Source organism: Rhineura floridana, chromosome 4, assembly GCF_030035675.1.
Source record: "Rhineura floridana isolate rRhiFlo1 chromosome 4, rRhiFlo1.hap2, whole genome shotgun sequence".
In the NCBI taxonomy this organism is placed as follows: Eukaryota; Metazoa; Chordata; class Lepidosauria; order Squamata; family Rhineuridae; genus Rhineura; species Rhineura floridana.
In genome coordinates this window covers 211,091,710-211,112,186 of record NC_084483.1, presented here as the reverse complement: position 1 = coordinate 211,112,186, position 20,477 = coordinate 211,091,710, and the positions used below count along the sequence as shown (strand labels likewise).

General features: G+C 49.4%; 1 protein-coding gene across 4 annotated transcripts; it reads right to left on the bottom strand.

Moving 5' to 3' along the window:
• Window positions 1-5,399: 5,399 nt before the first annotated feature.
• Window positions 5,400-11,491, bottom strand: ATRAID (all-trans retinoic acid induced differentiation factor). 4 transcript variants are annotated; one of them, XM_061625966.1, is made up of 6 exons: window positions 11,049-11,470; window positions 9,400-9,471; window positions 8,628-8,694; window positions 8,235-8,356; window positions 7,525-7,625; window positions 5,400-6,691 (listed from the first exon to the last, which is right to left on the bottom strand). In XM_061625966.1, the coding sequence occupies exons 1-6, from the start codon at window positions 11,342-11,344 to the stop codon at window positions 6,513-6,515; spliced, it is 837 nt and encodes a 278-aa protein (XP_061481950.1). In that variant the 5' UTR covers window positions 11,345-11,470; the 3' UTR covers window positions 5,400-6,512. The 4 variants fall into 4 exon arrangements, with proteins under 4 accessions (XP_061481950.1, XP_061481952.1, XP_061481954.1 ...); XM_061625968.1 differs by having other exon boundaries at window positions 8,623-8,694; window positions 11,049-11,468; XM_061625970.1 differs by lacking the exon at window positions 5,400-6,691 and adding an exon at window positions 6,910-7,096 and having other exon boundaries at window positions 11,049-11,491.
• Window positions 11,492-20,477: the final 8,986 nt, after the last annotated feature.

Here is a 20,477-nt window from a genome sequence, read left to right as displayed (position 1 = left end):
AAAATGTCGACCCAGTGTGCGGCAGCTGTGAAAAAGGCAAATTCCATGCTAGCAATAATTAGGAAAGGTATTGAAAATAAAACAGCCGATATCATAATGCCGTTGTATAAATCTATGGTGCGACCGCATTTGGAATACTGTGTACAGTTCTGGTCGCCTCATCTCAGAAAGGATATTATAGAGTTGGAAAAGGTTCAGAAGAGGGCAACCAGAATGATCAAGGGGATGGAGCGACTCCCTTACGAGGAAAGGTTGCAGCATTTGGGGCTTTTTAGTTTAGAGAAAAGGCAGGTCAGAGGAGACATGATAGAAGTGTATAAAATTATGCATGGCATTGAGAAAGTGGATAGAGAAAAGTTCTTCTCCCTCTCTCATAATACTAGAACTCGTGGACATTCAAAGAAGCGGAATGTTGGAAGATTCAGGACAGACAAAAGGAAGTACTTCTTTACTCAGCGCATAGTTAAACTATGGAATTTGCTCCCACAAGATGCAGTAATGGCCACCAGCTTGGACGGCTTTAAAAGAAGATTAGACAAATTCATGGAGCACAGGGCTATCAATGGCTACTAGCCATGATGGCTGTGCTCTGCCACCCTAGTCAGAGGCAGCATGCTTCTGAAAACCAGTTGCTGGAAGCCTCAGGAGGGGAGAGTGTTCTTGCACTCGGGTCCTGCTTGCGGGCTTCCCCCAGGCACCTGGTTGGCCACTGTGAGAACAGGATGCTGGACTAGATGGGCCACTGGCCTGATCCAGCAGGCTCTTCTTATGTTCTTGTTCCTGATTAGAGAACTGCACACAAATACCTCGGTGAGTAAGAGTGGGGATATCTGGTTCCCTAACTGATTCCATTGTTATAAATAAAGGGGTAAAGCAGGGGTGCCTTTTGGCCCCAATACTCTTTAACCTCTATATAAATGACATAGTCCCTTATCTATCTGGGCCGGAGTTTTCTCTACCTTCAATTGGAACTAGGAAAATATCCATTTTACTATACGCGGATGATATGATACTATTATCTATCACTCGCAATGGTCTAAGGAGGCTACTGTTGAAACTTAGCAATTACTGTGCTAAAGAAAAGTTGACGATCAATTACGAGAAAACAAAGGTGATGGTGTTTGGCAAAAGGCACAATAATTTCACATGGAGAATTGAAAGACATCAAATTGAACAATGCCGTGAATTTAAATACCTGGGAGTATACTTCTCCAAAAATCTTTCCTGGAAAAAGCATGTGGATATGACTATAGCTTCTGCATTAAAAACAATTGGAGCCATACTTAAATTTTATCGCACAGTAGGTGGCAATTTAATTGCCCCTGCCTTAAAATTTTTTCAGACTATGGTTCTTCCGCAGATCTTATATGGTGCGGCAGTCTGGGGGTGGGAAGAAAACCAGCTAAAAAGGCTCGAGTCTCTTCAAAATAGTTTCCTGAAAAGGTTACTGTTTTTACCTCATGGTACCCCAGCCACCCTGCTTCGAGCAGAGACCGGTCTGCCCTCAGTTAGAGCTCGTGTTCACTATGCTTTGATTAATTATTGGAACATCTCCAAAGTAGCCCCAGCCAAGTCACTACTCAAATTGTGCCTTGAGCAAGAGCCAAAAGTTAAATACTGGGCCTCAAGAGTCGATAGTCTTTATCATCTATATCACATCCAGAGACAGGTACCGTTTACCATAAACACCAGATTAAAGTTTAGAGATGAAATTTACCAGCACAGTGCCATTTTAGACAGGCAGGTCATTAATATTTCTAAATTCTCCAAATGGTATAAGCTCTATAAATGTGACCATCATAGAGCTGCATACCTGACCCAGCCTTTAAATCTAAAACTTAGGCAAGCATTTACAGCGCTTCGCTTCCAAACTATGCCGAACGCTGTGCTGGATGGTCGTTACACACAGACCCCTTGGTCCCAGCGTCTTTGCATATGTGGTGTCTCAGAGGTTGAAGATCTGCCTCATTATCTACTGTTCTGCCCTTTATACTCCTGTCCCTGAGCTAAATACGTGAATTGTTTGTTGGCCCGTTTGTGCCCAGACCAGATTCTCCAAACCATCTCTTATCTTATGTCTGATTTAGACATTTTCGTAACATATAGGGTTGCCCTTTTTGCACTCGCAGCCCGAAAGCTACGTGCGAAATACATCTCCGATCATGCGATAAACTGTCAGGGGGATGCCCTATGGTAACAGTCTGCAAGTGTTATCAGGGTTTTAATCATTTAACAGTGGGCCTTTAGCTGGGAAGCACAACAGTCTGTTGTGACTTTCAGGTTTTAGTTGGTATGTATCCAATGAATTAATTTTAATTTAATTTTAACTGTAACTTCTGTACTGAAATGCTACATGTGTTATCTGTTGTGCGATGGCCTATGGCTAAGCAATAAAGTTATACATACATACATGAAACCGTTGGGTGCAGTCATCCAGAGCTTTGGAGTGCGTTGCCATCAGTATGCTGATGGCACGCAGCTCTGTTTCTCCTTTTCACCTTCTTCAGATGAGGCTGTCGATGTGCTGAACCGGTGCCTGGCTGCAACAATGGACTGGATGAGAGCTAATAAACTGAGGCTCAATCCAGACAAGACTGAGATGCTGCTAGTGGGTGGTTCTTCTAACCGGATGGTGGATGTCCAACCTGTCCTGGATGGGGTTGCACTCCCCCTGAAGGAGCAGGTTCATAGCTTAGGGGTTCTCCTAGAACCATCTCTGTCACTTGAGGCTCAGGTAGCCTCGGTGGCATGGAGTGCCTTCTACCAACTTCGGTTGGTGGCCCAGCTACATCCCTATCTGGACAGGGATAACCTGGCTTCAGGCGTCCATGCTCTGGTAACCTCCAAGTTAGATTACTGCAATGCACTCTACGTGGGGCAGCCTTTGAAGACGGTTCAGAAACTGCAGCTTGTGCAAAATGCAGCGGCCAGATTGGTAACAGGGACCAGACGGTTCAAACATATAAAACCGATTCTGGCCTGCTTGCATTGGCTGCCTGTATGTTTCCTGGGGTGTATGATTTGTCCTGGCCCTGAGCAGATTTTGGGGTTGGCACCCTCAGTTACTTATTTTTTTATGATTTTATGACATTATTATGCATTTATGACCATTTCAGAAGCCTGATGATTTTGATGGAATAAATGTATTGTTATTCTTGACAGGGAGAGTCCCCCGATCACAGCACTATATCATATGGGGTACCCCAACATATATTTTGGGGTTCAGAGACGTTAACTTTGGCTTGATGTTGGTGTAGCGGTCAACTTTTCTTCTTTTTTAATGTTTTGAATTTTCAAACAAATAAGGAACTGGGAACCGACTTCAGCGTTGTCTCAGGAGAGGGCTGGCACTGCCAACTCTTGCACCCTCTGCTACCTGGGGGTGCCTGCATTGTAGTCGTTCGAGGGGAGAAGAGCAAAGGCTGATCAAACGCCCCCCTCCCCAAGGGAGAGGCCAGGTTAAAGGGGCGGCAGCCGCTGCAGCATACGCGCTTGTGGCATCCCCAAACTGGAGCAAAGTTCTCCAGAAGAAGAATAGTAGAGTTGGAAGGGGCCTATAAGGCCATCAAGTCCAACCCCCTGCTCAATGCAGACAAGCAGCAGTTGACAAGCAAGGAAGGAGGCGCTGCCTGATTCAAGGCAATGGACGTGCCATCTTGTCTTCATCCGCAAATCCAGACATGCCATGAACCACTTACAGGACGCTCACGGCGCCCCTGTTCTACAGCAGAGCAATAGATCCCAGAGCACATGTTGGAGCTGCCAACTGCCTCCGTACAAAGCCTAAGGCAGTGCCTGCTGCACGCCTGTCTGAGGAGCTGCGGCAAGTGCTCGTGTAACCCCTATGGGTTATATTGGTTTGGTCCAGTGGGTGGAGAAACCTTATGGAAGGATTGTATTGAGGAGTTGAGTACAAACCGTGAGGAAGCTGAAGAGAAAAGGAGCTGTTAATGCCAGGGAGTAAGGACTAGGCCCTTGTCACCTTGAATTAGGGCTTTGAAGTTTGCAATTGGAAAATTCCGAATTTTCTCTACTGGACTTTCTGCAAGCAACTTCTTCAGTTATGTCTTGCTGAATGCATTGGACTTTGGGAATTATTATGTTAAGATATATGATATATTCTGTTGGCATACATGGTGTTATGTTCCTTTCAGTTATTGTATAAATATATATATATATATAAAACATTGTAATTGTGTTTGCAGTATTCGTTTCAACGAGCCCCATAGGACCCAAGAAAGAGGTACACTCGCTCTGCTGTTTTCAGCGCCTCAGGCCTCTCCTGGCCTCCAACAGCCCTTTCACCGCATGTGGCTGTTCTCTGCACGACTTCCACTGATTGCCAGCAGGCGGCGCTGCGCTACTTCCACGCAAGCTGGATGTGGGAGGGGAGGCGCTGGCATGCGCCTGGCCTAGGTAGTAGCAAAGCATTGTGGGACTATGAGCCACTCAACCCACACAGCTGATGGAGCTGGATCACTGGCAGATCTCCCTGGCTGACCTCAAGTCCAGGCGGAAGTGTGAGAGCACCTGCGTGCATATGTAACCTCATTCCTAAGAATCACACAATAGCAAGCAAGCTTTTGAGCTACTTCATATGTATCCCAGTAAGACAAGGAATAGGTTCTCACAGGACAGCCGATGGCCAAGGAGGTCCTCCAGCCCCCTGCCACAGTCAGCCCCCTTGTGCATTTACCACTCAGAGATTACTTACTTGCCCCAGGGGAAGTTAGAGCTGCCTGTTTGTACAGGCATACACACAGACATGAGCATGCAGGCACAAACATTGAATGCAAGACTCCGTGATAGGCTTGAGTGTTTCCTGTTAAGGCAACAGGTTCCTAAACATCGCTACAGAGGAAATAAATTTTAACTTATTTTTAACTTGCTGGATGTAAAACTGCCAGTGGCAGAACTGTTACTTCCTTTCTGGCACACTGTCAAGCACAAACACTTGCTCTCTGCCTCAGGCAGCTTCTTCCTTTCACATCTGCTGCTGCCACCAACACCATAAATTTGCAAATTTCTGCACATTCAAAACTGAGACTAGCATAACACATGAAGTCTTCCCCCAGAGGCTGAAAAAGGCACCTGTTAAGATGCTCTTGCATCAAGTAAGGGAACAGATGTCCTGGAAAGCCCCCCCCCTCCACTTAATTTTATTTATTGTATTGTATTGATATCCCAACCTTTCCTCCAAGGAGCTCAGGGTGATGCTCTTGGCTGTCCCCCTCTCCATATTCTCACAACAACCCTGTGAGGTAGGCTAGGCTAAGCACTGGCCTAAGGTCACCCAGTGAGCTTCATGGCTGAGTGGGGATTTAAAGCATGTCTTGGTAGTCCCAACCACCACTGAGCAAAGCTTGGACCTTTCTACAAAGGAGGAACAACCTTAGACAGAAGGCTCACATAGTTTATTGAATTCTGTATACAAGCGTAGAAAGGCTCATTGAGGCCTGTTGACTCCCTCGGCTTCCTCAAGCCATGTGCACCAGCATCCATTCAGAGTTTTGGAATTTGTCTCCATCTGCCCTCTGGAGTGTTAGGCAGGCAAAGACACAGCTACTCTCTCCCAACTTCTATGTGACTCTGCCTTTAGACTCAGCATACGATGCACATGTCTCTCCTCCCAAAAACACATTTCATGGCACCCTCCAGGACTCTTTTGGCCAACTGAAGGAGCAACAAGGATCCTTGGGCAACAGTCAACAATTAATCCCCTGCAAAGTAGGGACCTCTAATATGGTCCAGAAAGCACTTAATCTTTCACAAAAGGAAAAATGAGCAGCCACGGTCCCCCCAAGGGACCGCAGGTGCCTCTTCACAAGAGGCAGAGCCAAACTGTGCATTATGCAGCCTTGGGACCATCCTGCTTAAATGCCAGGGATGAGCATGGCAGCTGGCTGAGGCAGCCAGGATCCAGCACACACTGCTGATATTTTTTCCAACCCACATCAACACACAGGGTACTTCAGAAAGCAGAAAAATGAAGTTCTTGTAATTCAACGATGGGGGGGGTTGCAACAGATGAGTGGGTTCAAATAGAGTTGCACATGCTCTAGCTTGGCTTTTGCTGGGATGGGGTGGGGCTGAGGAGTAAGTGTTTATAAGGAAAGCTCCATGGCTTTGGAAAGAGAGCCGGGAGTGGGGGCAGGGCAGAGCGAAGCACCCTGCATGCTTTCTGGGAGACAGTTCCATGCATGAAGACAGCAAGGGACAAACGTCCACTTAGGCTGCATCACGGATACAATCCATGAGGGTCTTTTCAGGTCCCAAGGGTAGCTGCTACAGCTACAGTGAGGCTTGTGAGTACCCTACAGGCAAGATATCAAAGAGGGCATGGCTGGGAATCCTGGGAATCAGCAACGCCTCTTCCTCCACACAAGGGAGCAGGGGCCAGGAGCCTCAGGCCAGCAGCATCCAGGTGCAGAACAAAGGACCTGCAACTGAGCCCGCGGGGGCTTGGGCCCACCACAAGGACCGTTCCTCTCCACATTCCCGTTCAGCTGTGGTTACTTTATTACGACCCTGTTGCACAATCCAAAGGGTTTATCTCCAGCAGTGGGCCAGGAGGTGGGCCAGACTGCTAAGAGATCTTGGCCTTCCGCCGCTGGGTGAGCCAGAGCAGGATGGAGAGGGTGGCAGTGATGGTTCCCAAGGTCCCAAAGAAGAGCAGGGAGGGGAAGGTGCCCTGAAACAAAGACAAGTCAGGAAGATCCGCTCCACATGCCCAGCACCAACCAGATCAGCATTCTGCCAAGAGCGGGCAGCGCTTTTGGCTTTCATGGCTACTGCTGCAACTAGACAGGTGGAAGGACGTGGTTCCTCCACCACAGCTGCAGGGCCACCTGCCGCTTACTATAAAAGCACTAAAAACACTTTAAAACATCATAAAAACAGACTTTAAAATACATTAAAATAACTTTAAAAACATTTTTTTAAAAAGCTTTGAAGACATCTTTAAAAAAAGGTTTAAAAACATATTAAAAAGCAATTCCAACACAGAAGCAGACTGGGATAGGTCTCAACTTAGAAGGCTTGTTGAAAGAGGAAGGTCTTCAAAAGATGCCGAAAAGATAACAGAGATGGTGCCTGCCTAATATTTAAGGGGAGGGAATTACACAGGGTAGGTGCCACCACACTAAAGGTCCTTTTCCTATGCTGTACAGAACGAACTTCCTGATAAGATGGTATCTGCAGGAGGCCCTCACCTGCACAGTGCAGTGATCGACTGGGTATATAAGGGGTAAGACGGTCTTTCAGGTATCCTGCTCCCGAGCTGCATAGGACTTTGTACACCAAAACTAGAACTTGGCCTGGCAGCTGATGGGCAGCTTGTGCCCAAAGGCCGGGCTCCAGCAGTGGGGCCAGGGGGAGGGCCCTGTATACCACCTCACCCCCAGTGCCCAGGCACAGGAGAAGCCCCTTGGCCCCAGTTAAGAAGCAGAAGACAAGACCCCCACAGCCACCCTCTTTCCCCCCCACCTCCCAAATCCCAAACCCACCCCGCTCAGGGCTGCTCACCTGGCGCAAGCACTTGTAGCCATGGAATGGGCCGACACAGAGGCACTGGGACAAGCCCGGGCCGTCCGGAGCGCAGAGTGAATCCTCCGGGCACAGCCAGCCTGGAGGAGGAGGAGGACAGAGAAGTGGGGGGGGCTATCTCAAACACTTTCTCTTCCCAGGCTCACCCCACGCCACGTTTGGTGCTGATCTGCAGCTCCTGGCCCAAGTGCTGAAGGCTCACGAGGCCAGGCCCACCTGCCTCCCCTTCCATCGCCCTCAACAGCACACACAAGCCACAGCCTGAAGCAGCCACATGACTGCCCCCTCCTGCCTCTCACACCATTTACCATGAACAGCATAAAGGATTTATCCTTGGCAACAACAAAGAGGGAGGCTTCTGCGTGTGAAGAAGAGGAGGAGAGCCCCCCCCCAGTGCCAGAAGCACCCAAATGCACACTGCGTGGTGCTTAGCCACTCCCAATGCAAAGGGTGTTCCGGAGGGGGAAGGGTGCCGCCACCACTCCTTGAGAGACCCCTGTTCCTCCTCTCCCTGCTCCTCCCCACATGTCATCGCCCTCCCGATATTTCACTGCAGGGAAGTCCTGGGCTTTGCAGGAGGATATGGGAAGACCTTTGATGGCTTCCCAACACGATGCTCCCCACCCCACCCGGCCTCCCTGACTCCCCCTGTCAAAGCAGGCATGTGCCCCTGCCCACCCCCTCCATACCGAGCTCCCCTGAGCCATTGCAGGGGTTCTTCTGGCTTTGGCACAGCCGGATGCTCCCTTGGATGGTGACATTGTCCCAGCTTCTGTTGCCTCCAGGACAGCCCAGCGTCAGTGGCAACGTTCTGCAGGCCAACGGGGATTTCAATCAGAGCCTGAGTCCAAGACTGGTTTGCCCTCCACCCACCCCATCGCAAGACCCAAACCCCACATCCCAGGTGCCTGCCCTACGGCAAGGGCGCACGTGAGCCACAAGGAGCATCCAGACCACCACTGAGCCACTGCTCCCCAGGAGGCGGCAGAAGCCCCCAGCCCCACCCATGGTGCCATCACTGACGCCCACTGAGCAGACAGCAGCAGCTGCAGCCCCCCCACTCGCCACACCACTCACAAGACCTGCAGCTGGGTGAATCCCCGAAAGGCTTCCTCAGGGGGGCGCCCCAAAGGATTGTCCGTCAGGTCACTGTAGGGAGAAGACAACGCTGTCAGGCTTAGGTACAGACGAAGCTCCCTCACACTGAGTCAGACCCTCGGTTAGGGCTGACTCGCTCAGGATTGTCCACAAGGCCTGGCAATCTAGGGGTTCAGACGGGGTTCTTGGGGATTGCCACTGAGCTACGATGGCCCTTCCCCCCCTGCTTCCCCTCCACCCAAGTTCTCCAAACGACTCTTGGTGTGGCGCATCACAGACGTTGCTGCCCTTGCTGCAATTGGGCTACCAAAAATCTACAGACAAGAGTCTTGTGTCAAGGCATTTTTCCTAGCCTGAAAATGGACCCCAGGTAAACAACCCACAACAGGAGACTTGAGGGCAGCCTCCAGGCAGCCTCCCAATACTGACCATACTATGGTGTTCTTCAGCCTTGCGTCCTCAGATGCTGATGGCCTACAACTGACCACGATGTCTTGGTATGATGGGAGTTGTAGTCCAAGAGCATCTGGGGACCCCCGGTTGAAGGGCAGGGATGTACGCTATCACCAAATACAAACCCAAGCACAGGCCAGAACTCTGCCATTCCATCTCCCTCTGGAGAGGACCCACAAGCTGCCTGTCTTTCTCCCCACCAAACCTGGGCAAAGGACCTCAAAGAGGGCTTGAAATGTCAGCCATGTCCCTTTGGTGTTGTGCCCCGAAGGAAGAGCAGTCCAGCAGCAGAGTTGAACTCACATGACCAAAGCAGTGCTGGCCTCCTGGAAGCTGGGACACAGCTGGAGCAGCGAGCAGTTCCCCAGATCCAGCCTAAGGGCAAAGGAGGAGGAGCAGCAGTATCAGCCTGCAGGTAAGAGATGTTCCCAGTCCCCTGCCTACCCTGCCTTGGCCCCCAACAGCTGGGAGAACAGTGTCTGATGTTCCGAGTGAAGAATAAGGTTCTCACAGCAGGTAGGTGGGTTCATTCCAAACCTCAGCTGCAGAACCTCCCACTTCTGCTGGGCCTTTGGAACAAGCACAGCCGCCAGTTAACGCAGCATTAGCACACACTCCAATCCAGCCTGGCACCTTCCAGATGTTCATCACACAGCCATGCTGGCAGGGTCTGGTGAGAGATGTAGTCCCAAACACCTAGAAGGCACCTGGTGGGAGGCTGCTGCCTCGGCCTTTTTAACAGCCACCGGAGAGCATTATCTCTTCATCAACTTCCCAAAAGAGTTTTTAATGATAGCTGCACATACACACACCAAACTTCCCAAACTTGCATTGCACTAGAGTGCAAACAGTGATGTGGACAAAACAATTTTATACTGTTACATCATTCTGCTTAAGATTTTTTAAAAATGCATTCTTTCATAAAATGAACTAGCACCACAGTGCAGGGTTGATAAATGCGGTGCCCTCCGAATGCTGTGGATCACAATTCCCTTCAGCCCGTGTGGTCAGGGATGATTGGGGTTGTAGCCTGACAAAATCCCACAACATTTGCTACAGTGAATGACCACAATACAATCACATTGGGCAACTGGAATGAATACAACACTACTCAAACTGAAAAGTCAGAGTTACAGATAACCTTTCCCAGGTGAGTAATAAGTCTTCCGGCATGCTGAAATCACTGACCTTAACAGATTTCAGTAGCTTCATCCCACCACCCCTTAAACCTAAACTACGATAGGGAAGGGAATATTATTGTCACATCTTCAAATAATTACAAGGATGATAATACAAATAATTTTCAAGTAAAGCTCTACATTTGTTTGAATATAACATTTAAGCCACATAAACATATGAAGTATAAAACAAATGAAGTATGCTAAGGATGTGACTTAAATGTTATATTCAAACAAATGTAGAGCTTTACTTGAAAATTATTTGTCCTAACCAAACACATTTCAGGTCAGCTGCTTCTGGAATTTTTTGTCACGGTAGGTATATCTATACAGCATGTCAAAGTAACATGAGGTACTGTTTAACGTTTTGTTTGCTAAACGGGTGTCAAACAAACACGCTGAATCAGTTTCCGGAGGGGCTGGTCTGTGAGTGTTCCAGCAGAGCCACTGTGGGCGGTCACCGAGCACAAACCCGTTCTGCAAGGAGGACCAAGGAAAATCCCGCCTCCCAAGCAGGCAAAGTCTTGACGCGCATTTTACAGAATGACATTTTTTTTGGGGGGGAGGCTCTAAGCCTCAAGTCAATGGGGTCTCCGCGGCCGCCACTTCCCGCTGTCCAGGTCCGAGCCGCGGCCTCCTCCGAGCCACGAAGGCGCCCGGCAGGCCCCAGTCACCCCGCCCGAGGCGGCAGGTCTCGCGGGTGAGGCTGCCAGGGAGTCTGGTCCGGCCCGGCCCGCGGCAGCCTAGGAGCAACTCCGGGCCGGGCAGACTCACCCCACGACGGTCTCCCGCTCCGGCGGCCCGTCCAAGCAGCAGCGGCCCCGCCGCACCGCGCCCGCCCGAGAGCCGCAGAGGGCGGCCGTCGCAGAGCCGTTCCGCACAGGCCCCGCGCAGCAGCCGCAGACCGGCAAGGGAGAGGGCGAGGCGGCGGCGGAGGCCGCCCGGCGGACCTCGGTCCCCGTCACCTGGGCTAGCGCTCCGGCTCCCCCCGCCACCAGGCACAGGCAAAGGCGGAGGAGCAGGAGCGGCCACTCCGCTGAGCGCGGCCAGGGCCTCCCGGGCGCAGCCATGATGTGGCACGTGACTGCCGCCGGGGGGGGGGCGAGCGGTCACGTGAGCCCCCTCGCTAGCCTGCGGCCGTCGAGGGAGGCAAAGGGACCGCCCGGCGACGCCGAGTCCCCGGCAGGAAGCGCTGATGGCAAAGGGGTGGCCGGAGGGAGGAGAGGCATCCGCGCGCCCTCGAGTGGGCAGAGCGCAGTATACCGCCGTGGAGCTTGGAGGGTCGCGTGCACCCTAGCCCCCCCTTCAGCCAACGTGAGTCCCAGGGCGGCTGCCCGACAGACAGCTCTGAAAAACGACCCGATCCATGCCAAGTCGAAGCGGGGGCGGTTTCTTTTTTTTTTTAATAATTTTTATTCAAATTTTTCAAAAAAAAACAAACAAAACAAAGTCAAAAAAACATACAACAACAAAAAATAAAAATAAAATAGTTGACTTCCGATTTGTCGCAGATCAGCTATAAGTATATAATATACATCAAACCTGTCCCTTAATGTGTACATACAGAATCCCTTTTCTCCATAGGCTGTCTTAGTTAATCGTCAAATCCCAGTATCATCATTTTATTTTGATCTTTCAACAAAAAGTCTAAGAGAGGCTTCCATTCCTTAAGAAATGTATCTGTCGATTTTTCTCTAAGTAGACATGTCAATTTATCCATCTCTACTAAGTCCATTAATTTCAATAGCCAGTCTTCCATTGTTGGTGTTGATTCCATTTTCCACTTTTGTGCATATGTTAGATCCAAACCCAACACGCAAGCTGTCCTGTTACCCCAGCTTACTTATTACACCCCGGGAGAGTGCGGAGCTGAGTAATAAATGAACCCACTATCAGAGATCAAACAACACAAAACAAAGCCTTTGCAAAGGGGACCCAATACTTACAAGCCAAAGCAGGTGAGCATGGGAACCGCGTTTATTGATAGATGGGGGTTTATATAGGTTTACCCCGAAATTTACAGTATCATGTTCACGTCATAAAACATAAAGAAACAATTGCTAACTGCCCTAGCTTTAGGACGTATGTGAGAAACAAAAGGGGTACAGGAGAAGAACAAAAGTGGAAACATTGCACTGTCAACTTGTCTACATATTTCACATGTCCTTGAGATAAGCACTATGCAGGAACGGACAAAGGCGCATGGGAAGAGGAGGTTCAATTGCAACCGGGCGCCCTCTAACTTAAACACAGACATGGTATCATTTCGTCTTGCATATCAAAAGGGAGGGATACAGCTCGAGAGCTATGAGGGACAATAAAGCAGTCTTTGACATTTCTGTGTGAAACATTTAGACAGTAATAAGCAAAGCCATAAGCATATATACGGTATGAAATACATAGTAGGGGAGTCTCCAGCGTAATCCGGCTTTTATTATGTGAGCCACTGGAATGTTGGTAAGGGTCAGGTCACAAGGAAATAAATCTACATTTTATACCGAAAGTCAGATAAATGCCACTCTGGTTCTATTTCTCATGAAGCCTAAGCTGGTTTAGGTAAGACCGGTGAATTATAGTTTTATTAACACAGGGGTTTCAATTTGAACACAACAATCCCCCCTTTCAGCCCTGAGAGACTAGTTAGTCTCTCAGGTAGCTGCATCACCTTGTTTGGATTGCCAAGCCGGTCTCAAAGCCAATTCCATGTAAGTTGGCTGTGGTTTTTTGAAAAGGGACACTGTGAGTCGGTTCAGGCAGGCAGAGGCCAGTTGCATTAAATTGGGAATACATTGTACACAGCAACAAACTGAAATTAACAAGGCACCTATTACAACAATATAAAATAAGATCTTATGCCAACTGGGCCAGGCTGAAAACCAATTGGAGAAGCTCGAGAACAAGGAAAAATTTTCTATGTGCTCTACTTCGTGATATATATTTCCGATGTCATTAATGTGTTTTATGACGTCAGCCTTACTGTCTGTTATGTGGGTACAACATTCGCTCCCTATCAGCGAACAGACCCCCCCGTGGGAGCTCAATAAAAAGTCCAAGGCGAGCCGGTTCTGGAGAACTACAGTTCTAATTTGCCCTTGTTCGTTGGTGAGATCCAAAAAGGCAATGGCCGAATCATTCATAAAACGCTCAAAAGCTTGAGACAATTCTATGAGCTCCTGGTATGTTTTGGCTGCGCCATACTGTGGAAAGAAACCTCTCAGCACTGCCTCCCCTGTGCTTCTTTTGTTACGACGACGCAGAGTAGGCAATGTGGAGGAAACCCGGAGTCCTGGAACTACCCTTCCCAAAGTACAGGTCCAGGAGCCCGTTACTGGTAATTTCCTTACCGCTGAGTGCCCACAAAGCCACCAGAGTCCAGCTGGGGTTTGATGATCCACTAGATCTGTAAGGAAAGGTACTAAATGGTGGTCCGCAAAAGTCAGGTGTAGCAAATGCTGCCAAATAGAAAGCCACGTTAAACCCGCTGCTTTTCGTGTTTCATTTATAAAAGACCAATTACCTGGTTTTGTAGAGTAAATTAAGCCATCGCATAACATCCCTCCCGCTGGCTGGCTTCCGCTGCCTACGCATACTGATCTAGCGATGGGCCCACTAAGAACCAACCCCCCTTCTAGTTCCTGTGAGCTGGAATGTGAGGCGAAGGAGAGATAGTCATTTAACGGCAATGGGGCCCCCGTCAAGGGGACTCCCGCCTGTCCGTGCGGTGGGGTGTGTGCACAAACATAACAGGTGCCCTTTTCCGGAGCTGTTTCTTCCATTAAGGCAACAAAAGTATTTCCGTCCCATCCATCGCCTCTTTTAGTGTTTCTATGTTTGAGCCCGCCCCATGTTTTCCTGGTTTGTGTAGCTTGTGTCACCTTGTCTTGTATGGGTTTCTGAGCGCCCAGTTTATCTCTTAGCCATGCATAACATGATGGTTCTCCAATACCTACACAAAACTTTGGTCTTTCTGCTATCTTGGGCTGGGTTGTTCCATATTTAACCTGGAAAGTAAGCATGTTATATTCTGAACTTATAGATGTTATGTCTACCTCTGGAGGGCAGCCGTAATTAGGCATATGTCGATATTGCCAGCATCGAAGTGCAAGTCTAATAGGCCATTCGATTTCAGCCTGGGTGCAATGCGTTACCCAGCGGCCAGTATAATTATGTTGCAAGATAACGGCTGTTTTATGACACAACCGTCCCGCTATGTCAGCCTTCACTATCCCTTCCTTTATCTGATTTACATCGTAAAGAAAAGGGTCTGGGCAATCCCGTGTTTTTGGGATTGTTCGTCCAAAGTCTTTCAGGTAGTAATAATCATTATCATTGCATATCTTCACGTTTGGGGGGCAGCAAAGGGGTAAGGCATATCGAGCTAACACAGTCATCCCCCATAAGTAAATAGACATCCTTTCTGTTTGTTGGAGCATTTCTGTGTTGATGTCTTATTCAATGTCTGCGTTCTGGAAAGGGAATTGTGCCGCCTGCCACTGGCCGGTTTCTTCGTTCCTCTGCAACCGTATCTTGGGGACCTGGGGTGGTGGCGGTGTCGTTACTACAGCTGGCTTTACGTGGGAATGATGTATCCACGACTTTCGTCCTTCTAGGAAAACAGCAGCTTGTGTAGTCAACAGGACTTGATGTGGTCCCGTGTATCTTGGCTGCAAGGAATCGCCCCTCACGAATTTCTTTGCCCAAACAAAGTCCCCGGGGTTGTATGGATGCACCTGGTCCTCAAGGGGTACCGTCTTAGTGGATCCGGCAGTTTTCCACAGTTCCCGGAGCCTGGTCTGCAAAGAAAGATACTGGGATACAGTTATGTGATCCCCCCCCAATAGTGAAACCTCCACATTTGGCAAGCACCCCCCTTTTGTGGGAGGCCTGCCATATACTAATTCGAACGGTGAAAGCCCTAACGCCCGGGTAGGGCGGGTACGCAAATGGAAAAGAACGAGAGGGAGTACCTGAGGCCACCTTAAGCCTGTTTCCTGAGTATACTTAGCCAACGCTGTCTTAATTTCCCGGTTCTGTCTTTCCGTTGCTCCGGATGATTGCGGATGGTAAGCGGTATGGAACACATGTTTAATTCCCAGACCTTCTTCAATTTTTGTCAAAATCTGTCCTGTAAAGTGTGTTCCTCGGTCTGAGTCTATTACCTCTGGAATTCCGAACCGCGGTATTACTTCTTTCAGTAATATTTTGGCCACCGTTGTTGCCGTAGCGTTTGTGGTTGGGAATGCCTCTACCCATGCTGTTAGAGGGCATACCATGACTAGAAGATGTTTCTTTCCTTCCGCCTTAGGGAGATCAACGAAGTCGATTTGGAGCTGAGTAAAAGGTGCAGCCGGCACGGGTCTACCCCCTTGTGGGGCCCTGTTTGGTAAAGCTGGTCCGTTGGCTTGGCAAATGTGGCATGCTTTCACTATTGCGCCGCATACGGGTTGGATTCCAGGGGCATACCAGAAACGTGTGATCGAATCTGATAAGGCAAGTATGCCGTAATGGCCTCCATGGTCATGGAACCATTTTGCTGCTGCGTGATACAATGCTCTGGGTAGACATGCTCGGCCGTCCGGCATGGTCCATAGTTGTTGTTTCAGGATCGCTCCTAGTTCAGTCCATTGCTTCACTTCCTGTGAGGGTATTGAAACAGATACAGGCGGGACAAAAGCAGTGGTCACTAGTGCCAGAGTTGGCATACTCATAGGTAATAATGCTGCGTGGCGTGCAGTCTGGTCAGCCAGGGCATTTCCCAAAGTCACTGGGTTCTGTTCCTTAGTATGTGCCTTGCAATGCACCACTGCTAGCTGTAAGGGATCAAGAATAGTTTGTAACAGTTTTTGCACAAGCTCCAAGTGTTGGATAGGCTTGCCCCCTGCAGTTGTAAACCCCCTGTATTTCCACAGATGAATGTGACAGTGTATAACTCCAAAAGCATATCTGCTGTCGGTAAAAATAGTCACTTTCTTACCTGCTGACAATTGACATGCTCTGGCCAGCGCATAAATCTCTGCTGCTTGCGCTCCCCATCGTCCTGGGAGGGCTGTCGCCTCCACCACCTCCCACTGTGTTGTTATCGCAAATCCTGTATATCTTACCCCATTTTGGTAATAGGAGCTGCCATCTGTAAACAGTATAATATCCGATTCTGGCAATGGCTCATCAGACAAGTCTGGTCTGATCTGTAAGGTAGATTGTAAGACTTGCACACAGTCATGCTCCGGGAGGGGCAGGGGTAAATCGGGTAAGAGTGTGGCTGGATTTAATGGTCCACAGCGTTCAAATCTGACATTTGGATCCTCTAGCAGCTCTGCTTCCAGCTGTTGCTGTCTTTGTGCTGAAAACACCTGTGTGGTACCCTTTCGCAGCAAAGCCGAAAGGGCATGGGAGGTCCATACAGTGGTGAAGTGTCCGAGGGTCAGTCCTTTCACTTTGGTTAGCAACAAGGCTGCCGCAGTCAGTGTGCGCGTGCATGTGGGGGTCCCACGAGCTACATTGTCAATCTGTTGAGAGTAAAATGCCACTGGGAAATGGCTGGGACCGTATAATTGTGTCAGAACTCCACTGGCCACCCCACATCTCTCATGTACAAACAGATTAAAAGGTTTCCCATAATTTGGCGGTTTCAGGGACATGGACGTAGCTACGCTTTGCTTTAATAATTCAAACGCCTTCTCGTTGTCCCGGCTCCATTGTATCAGATCAGGAGCCTTGCTTGCAGTAAGCGCATATAGTGGCTTGCTCAATTCTCCACATGATGGCAGCCACGGTCTACAGAACCCAATCAGTCCCAGAAACCCTCTTAACTGCCTTTTTGTTCTTGGAAGGGGGCAGTTTTGTATGGTAGAAATACGCCCCGGGTCCATTTGTCGCCCCTCTGGCGTTAAGATAAACCCCAAGTATTTGACTCTTTCTGATAGCCACTGGATCTTCTTCGGGTCTATTTTGTGACCCCTTGAATGCAAGTATAACAGAAAAGCCTTACCGTCTTCTCGCAGCGCCCCCTGGTGCTCGTTGGTAATCAAAATATCATCAACGTACAGAACAAGCACGGAACCTCTTTTTGGGGTGAACCCTTCGAGATCGTCCCTCAGGCATTGGCTAAACACCCCGGGACTATCGCGGTATCCCTGTGGGATTCGGGTCCAAACGAAAGAGCGCTGGTCCCATTCGAGTCCGAACAGATATTGCGAATCTGGGTGGAGAGGAATGCTAAAAAAGGCATTTTTGAGATCAATCACGGTAAACCACTTCGCGTCCCATGGAATCTGACTGATAATTGTTATTGGATCTGGAACAACAGTGTGCAAAGGGATCACATACCTGTTTACCGCCCTCAAGTCTTGGCAAAACCTCCACCGGACTGGATCTCCGGGTTTCTTTGGAGGTTTCTTTATTGGTAGTATTGGCGTGTTGCAGGGGGTCCGCTGCGGCCGGATAACTCCTTTTGCAATGAAGCCTTCTATTATGGGGCGTATGCCTTCTCTTGCTTCTAATGACAGAGGGTACTGGGCAACGTTTGGTGGCGGGAGGGATGTCTTTACCTGAATTCGAACGGGGCTTACTGATCGCAATAGTCCCACGTCTGTATCTTCCGTGCCCCACAAGTCAGATGGCAGGTCAGCAAGGTCTCCCGGTAAACCGTCTCCTGCATGTTTGTGTCTAAGTGTATTACCCGCAGGCACCCCTAATACACTCATCAGCAAGCCCACCCCTTCAGGGGTGCAGGTTAAGGTAGCCTCCAGTTTACACAACATGTCACGTCCCATTAAGGAAATGGGACAAGAAACAGAGTAGAGAAAAACGTGGTTAAACATTTTATCATTGTATTTAACTTGCAACGGTAGTGTTGTGCACATGGGCGTGGGGTTTCCATCTACCCCCATTGTCATTTTTACTTCTTTACTCAACCAGTTTTCTGGCGCTGCATTAATCAGGGAGTATGTAGCTCCCGTATCTATCAGAAAGGTCACCGCTTGTCCCTGCACGTTTAGGGACAGTCTGGGTTCTTGAGTTGGGAGAGAGAGAGAAAGAAACATCCCTGCTAAAGACATCAGATTCATCAGACCGGATCCTGCCCCCTCCCTTTCCACAGTTAGTCATTGTTGGTGTGCTGGGCGCCCTCCGTACTGATCCCATGAAGCCGGCGTCTGTTGGACAACGGGAGGGGGTGGAGGTGGGTAATCCGCTTGCGCACCTGTGAAATCTGTGTAAGAAGGGTTGTTAGAAATGTGTTGCACGTTCCCTGTCCTCCACGGACAGTCTTTCTTGAAATGTGTGTACTCTCCGCACTGAAAACAAGCCCTATCTCCTTGCCATGGACTCCTCGTTTGTCCTCTTCCTCTCTGATTTCCGGCTCTCGGCCCCCTCGGAAAACCTCTGCCTCTACCTCGAAATCCTCTATTTGGTGGCTGGCCTCTTATAGCAAGAGCCAGCATTTCAAAGTCCTCTTTTTTCTCCTTCTTCCTTCCTTTCTCCCTGTCCTTATCCCACACAAAATCCGCTACTTCCAATATCACTGTCACAGCTTCCCCCCCCCATCCGGGTCTGAAATTCAGAAAATAATCCCTCACCGCTGGCTGCGCTTGATGAACGAAATTGGCAATGAGGGTTGGGTGATCCAACACGTTTTCTGGGTTCAGATTTGTATAGCTACGTGCTCCCTCTAACAAGCGCGACCAGAATTTTCTGGGAGGTTCACTGGCTTCTTGTTTTATTGCCATGAATTTAGCTTGGTTGGGGGGTTTCTGTGACATCCGCTCCAAGTGTGTCAACAGCCTATCCCTGTCGGTCTGCAGCTGGGCGCGGCGAGGCTGCGTCCAGTCTCCCGCTACCCACGCTGCAGCCATCCGTGCTTGGTCCGACCAAGCTCTATTTCCCGCTGCCTCCGCAGCCCATGCAGTCTCCAACGTCCACAACCTGCTACGTTCTTCACCTGTCAGAACCCTTCTCAGCAAATGTTCCACATCCGAGTATGTTGGATTGTGGCTTTCGAACAACCTGCCCAACAACTCTCTAATTCTCCTTGGCTGCTCACCAAAAGTTCCAGCCATCCTACTCCATTCCTTTAAATCCCATTCCAACCAGCTCTTTAGCTCAACTACTTCGGTACGCTGGATGCCCCCTCGGGCATCTACGTACGGCTGATCATGTACAAGTAATGGCATCTCTAACGCTTCTGCCTCCTGCCTTTTCTTTTCTTTTGTTCGCTGGCGCGTGTCCATACCCCCTGAGGCACCCTTCTCCTCTTCCCTTTCATCTGTGTCATCATCCGACACACATGAAAGAAACCTCTTCTCCGGAGTGGGATTTCTGCTCCCGGGAGCTGGGAGCGGATCCGGAGCAGAAGGTATTATAGATCGGCTCAGGACCGTTCTTTTACTTGACGTATTGTCATTAAAATAAGAAGGAGGGGGTTCCTCAATGGACAGAGTTCTTATTGCCATCAAAGTAAGACTGTCCCATTTTTGTGACCCTATTTTCCATAGGAGCCAAAATTCCAATTGGTCTGGGTGGGTATCCCCAATCCGTCTCCGCAATCCCAACAACGGAACGGTTTCAAAGGACCCACCCCTCGGCCACCGTTCAGCCGGCACCGATACTGCAGTCATCCGCGGCCATTCCTCCTCACAGAGCTGTATCATTTTTTTCTTTTTTAAACCTCTCCTCCTCACTGGCAACTCTTCCTCTTGCCACAGCATACACATAATTCCCAAAGGGCTGTCCTTGACCGGCACACCCTCTGTATTTCCCATGACGTCTGATAGCGGGTTTTTCCTCAACTGTGCTTTATCCCCGAACTGTCAAAGCCGCCCGCTCGCGTTGATAACCGAGGAAATCCTCGTGGCGCCTGTTATCAATTTAAGGGGTGCAATGGCAAAAAGGGGGTCCGCACAAGGGATCCCGGACGAGCCCCCAATTGTTAGATCCAAACCCAACACGCAAGCTGTCCTGTTACCCCAGCTTACTTATTACACCCCGGGAGAGTGCGGAGCTGAGTAATAAATGAACCCACTATCAGAGATCAAACAACACAAAACAAAGCCTTTGCAAAGGGGACCCAATACTTACAAGCCAAAGCAGGTGAGCATGGGAACCGCGTTTATTGATAGATGGGGGTTTATATAGGTTTACCCCGAAATTTACAGTATCATGTTCACGTCATAAAACATAAAGAAACAATTGCTAACTGCCCTAGCT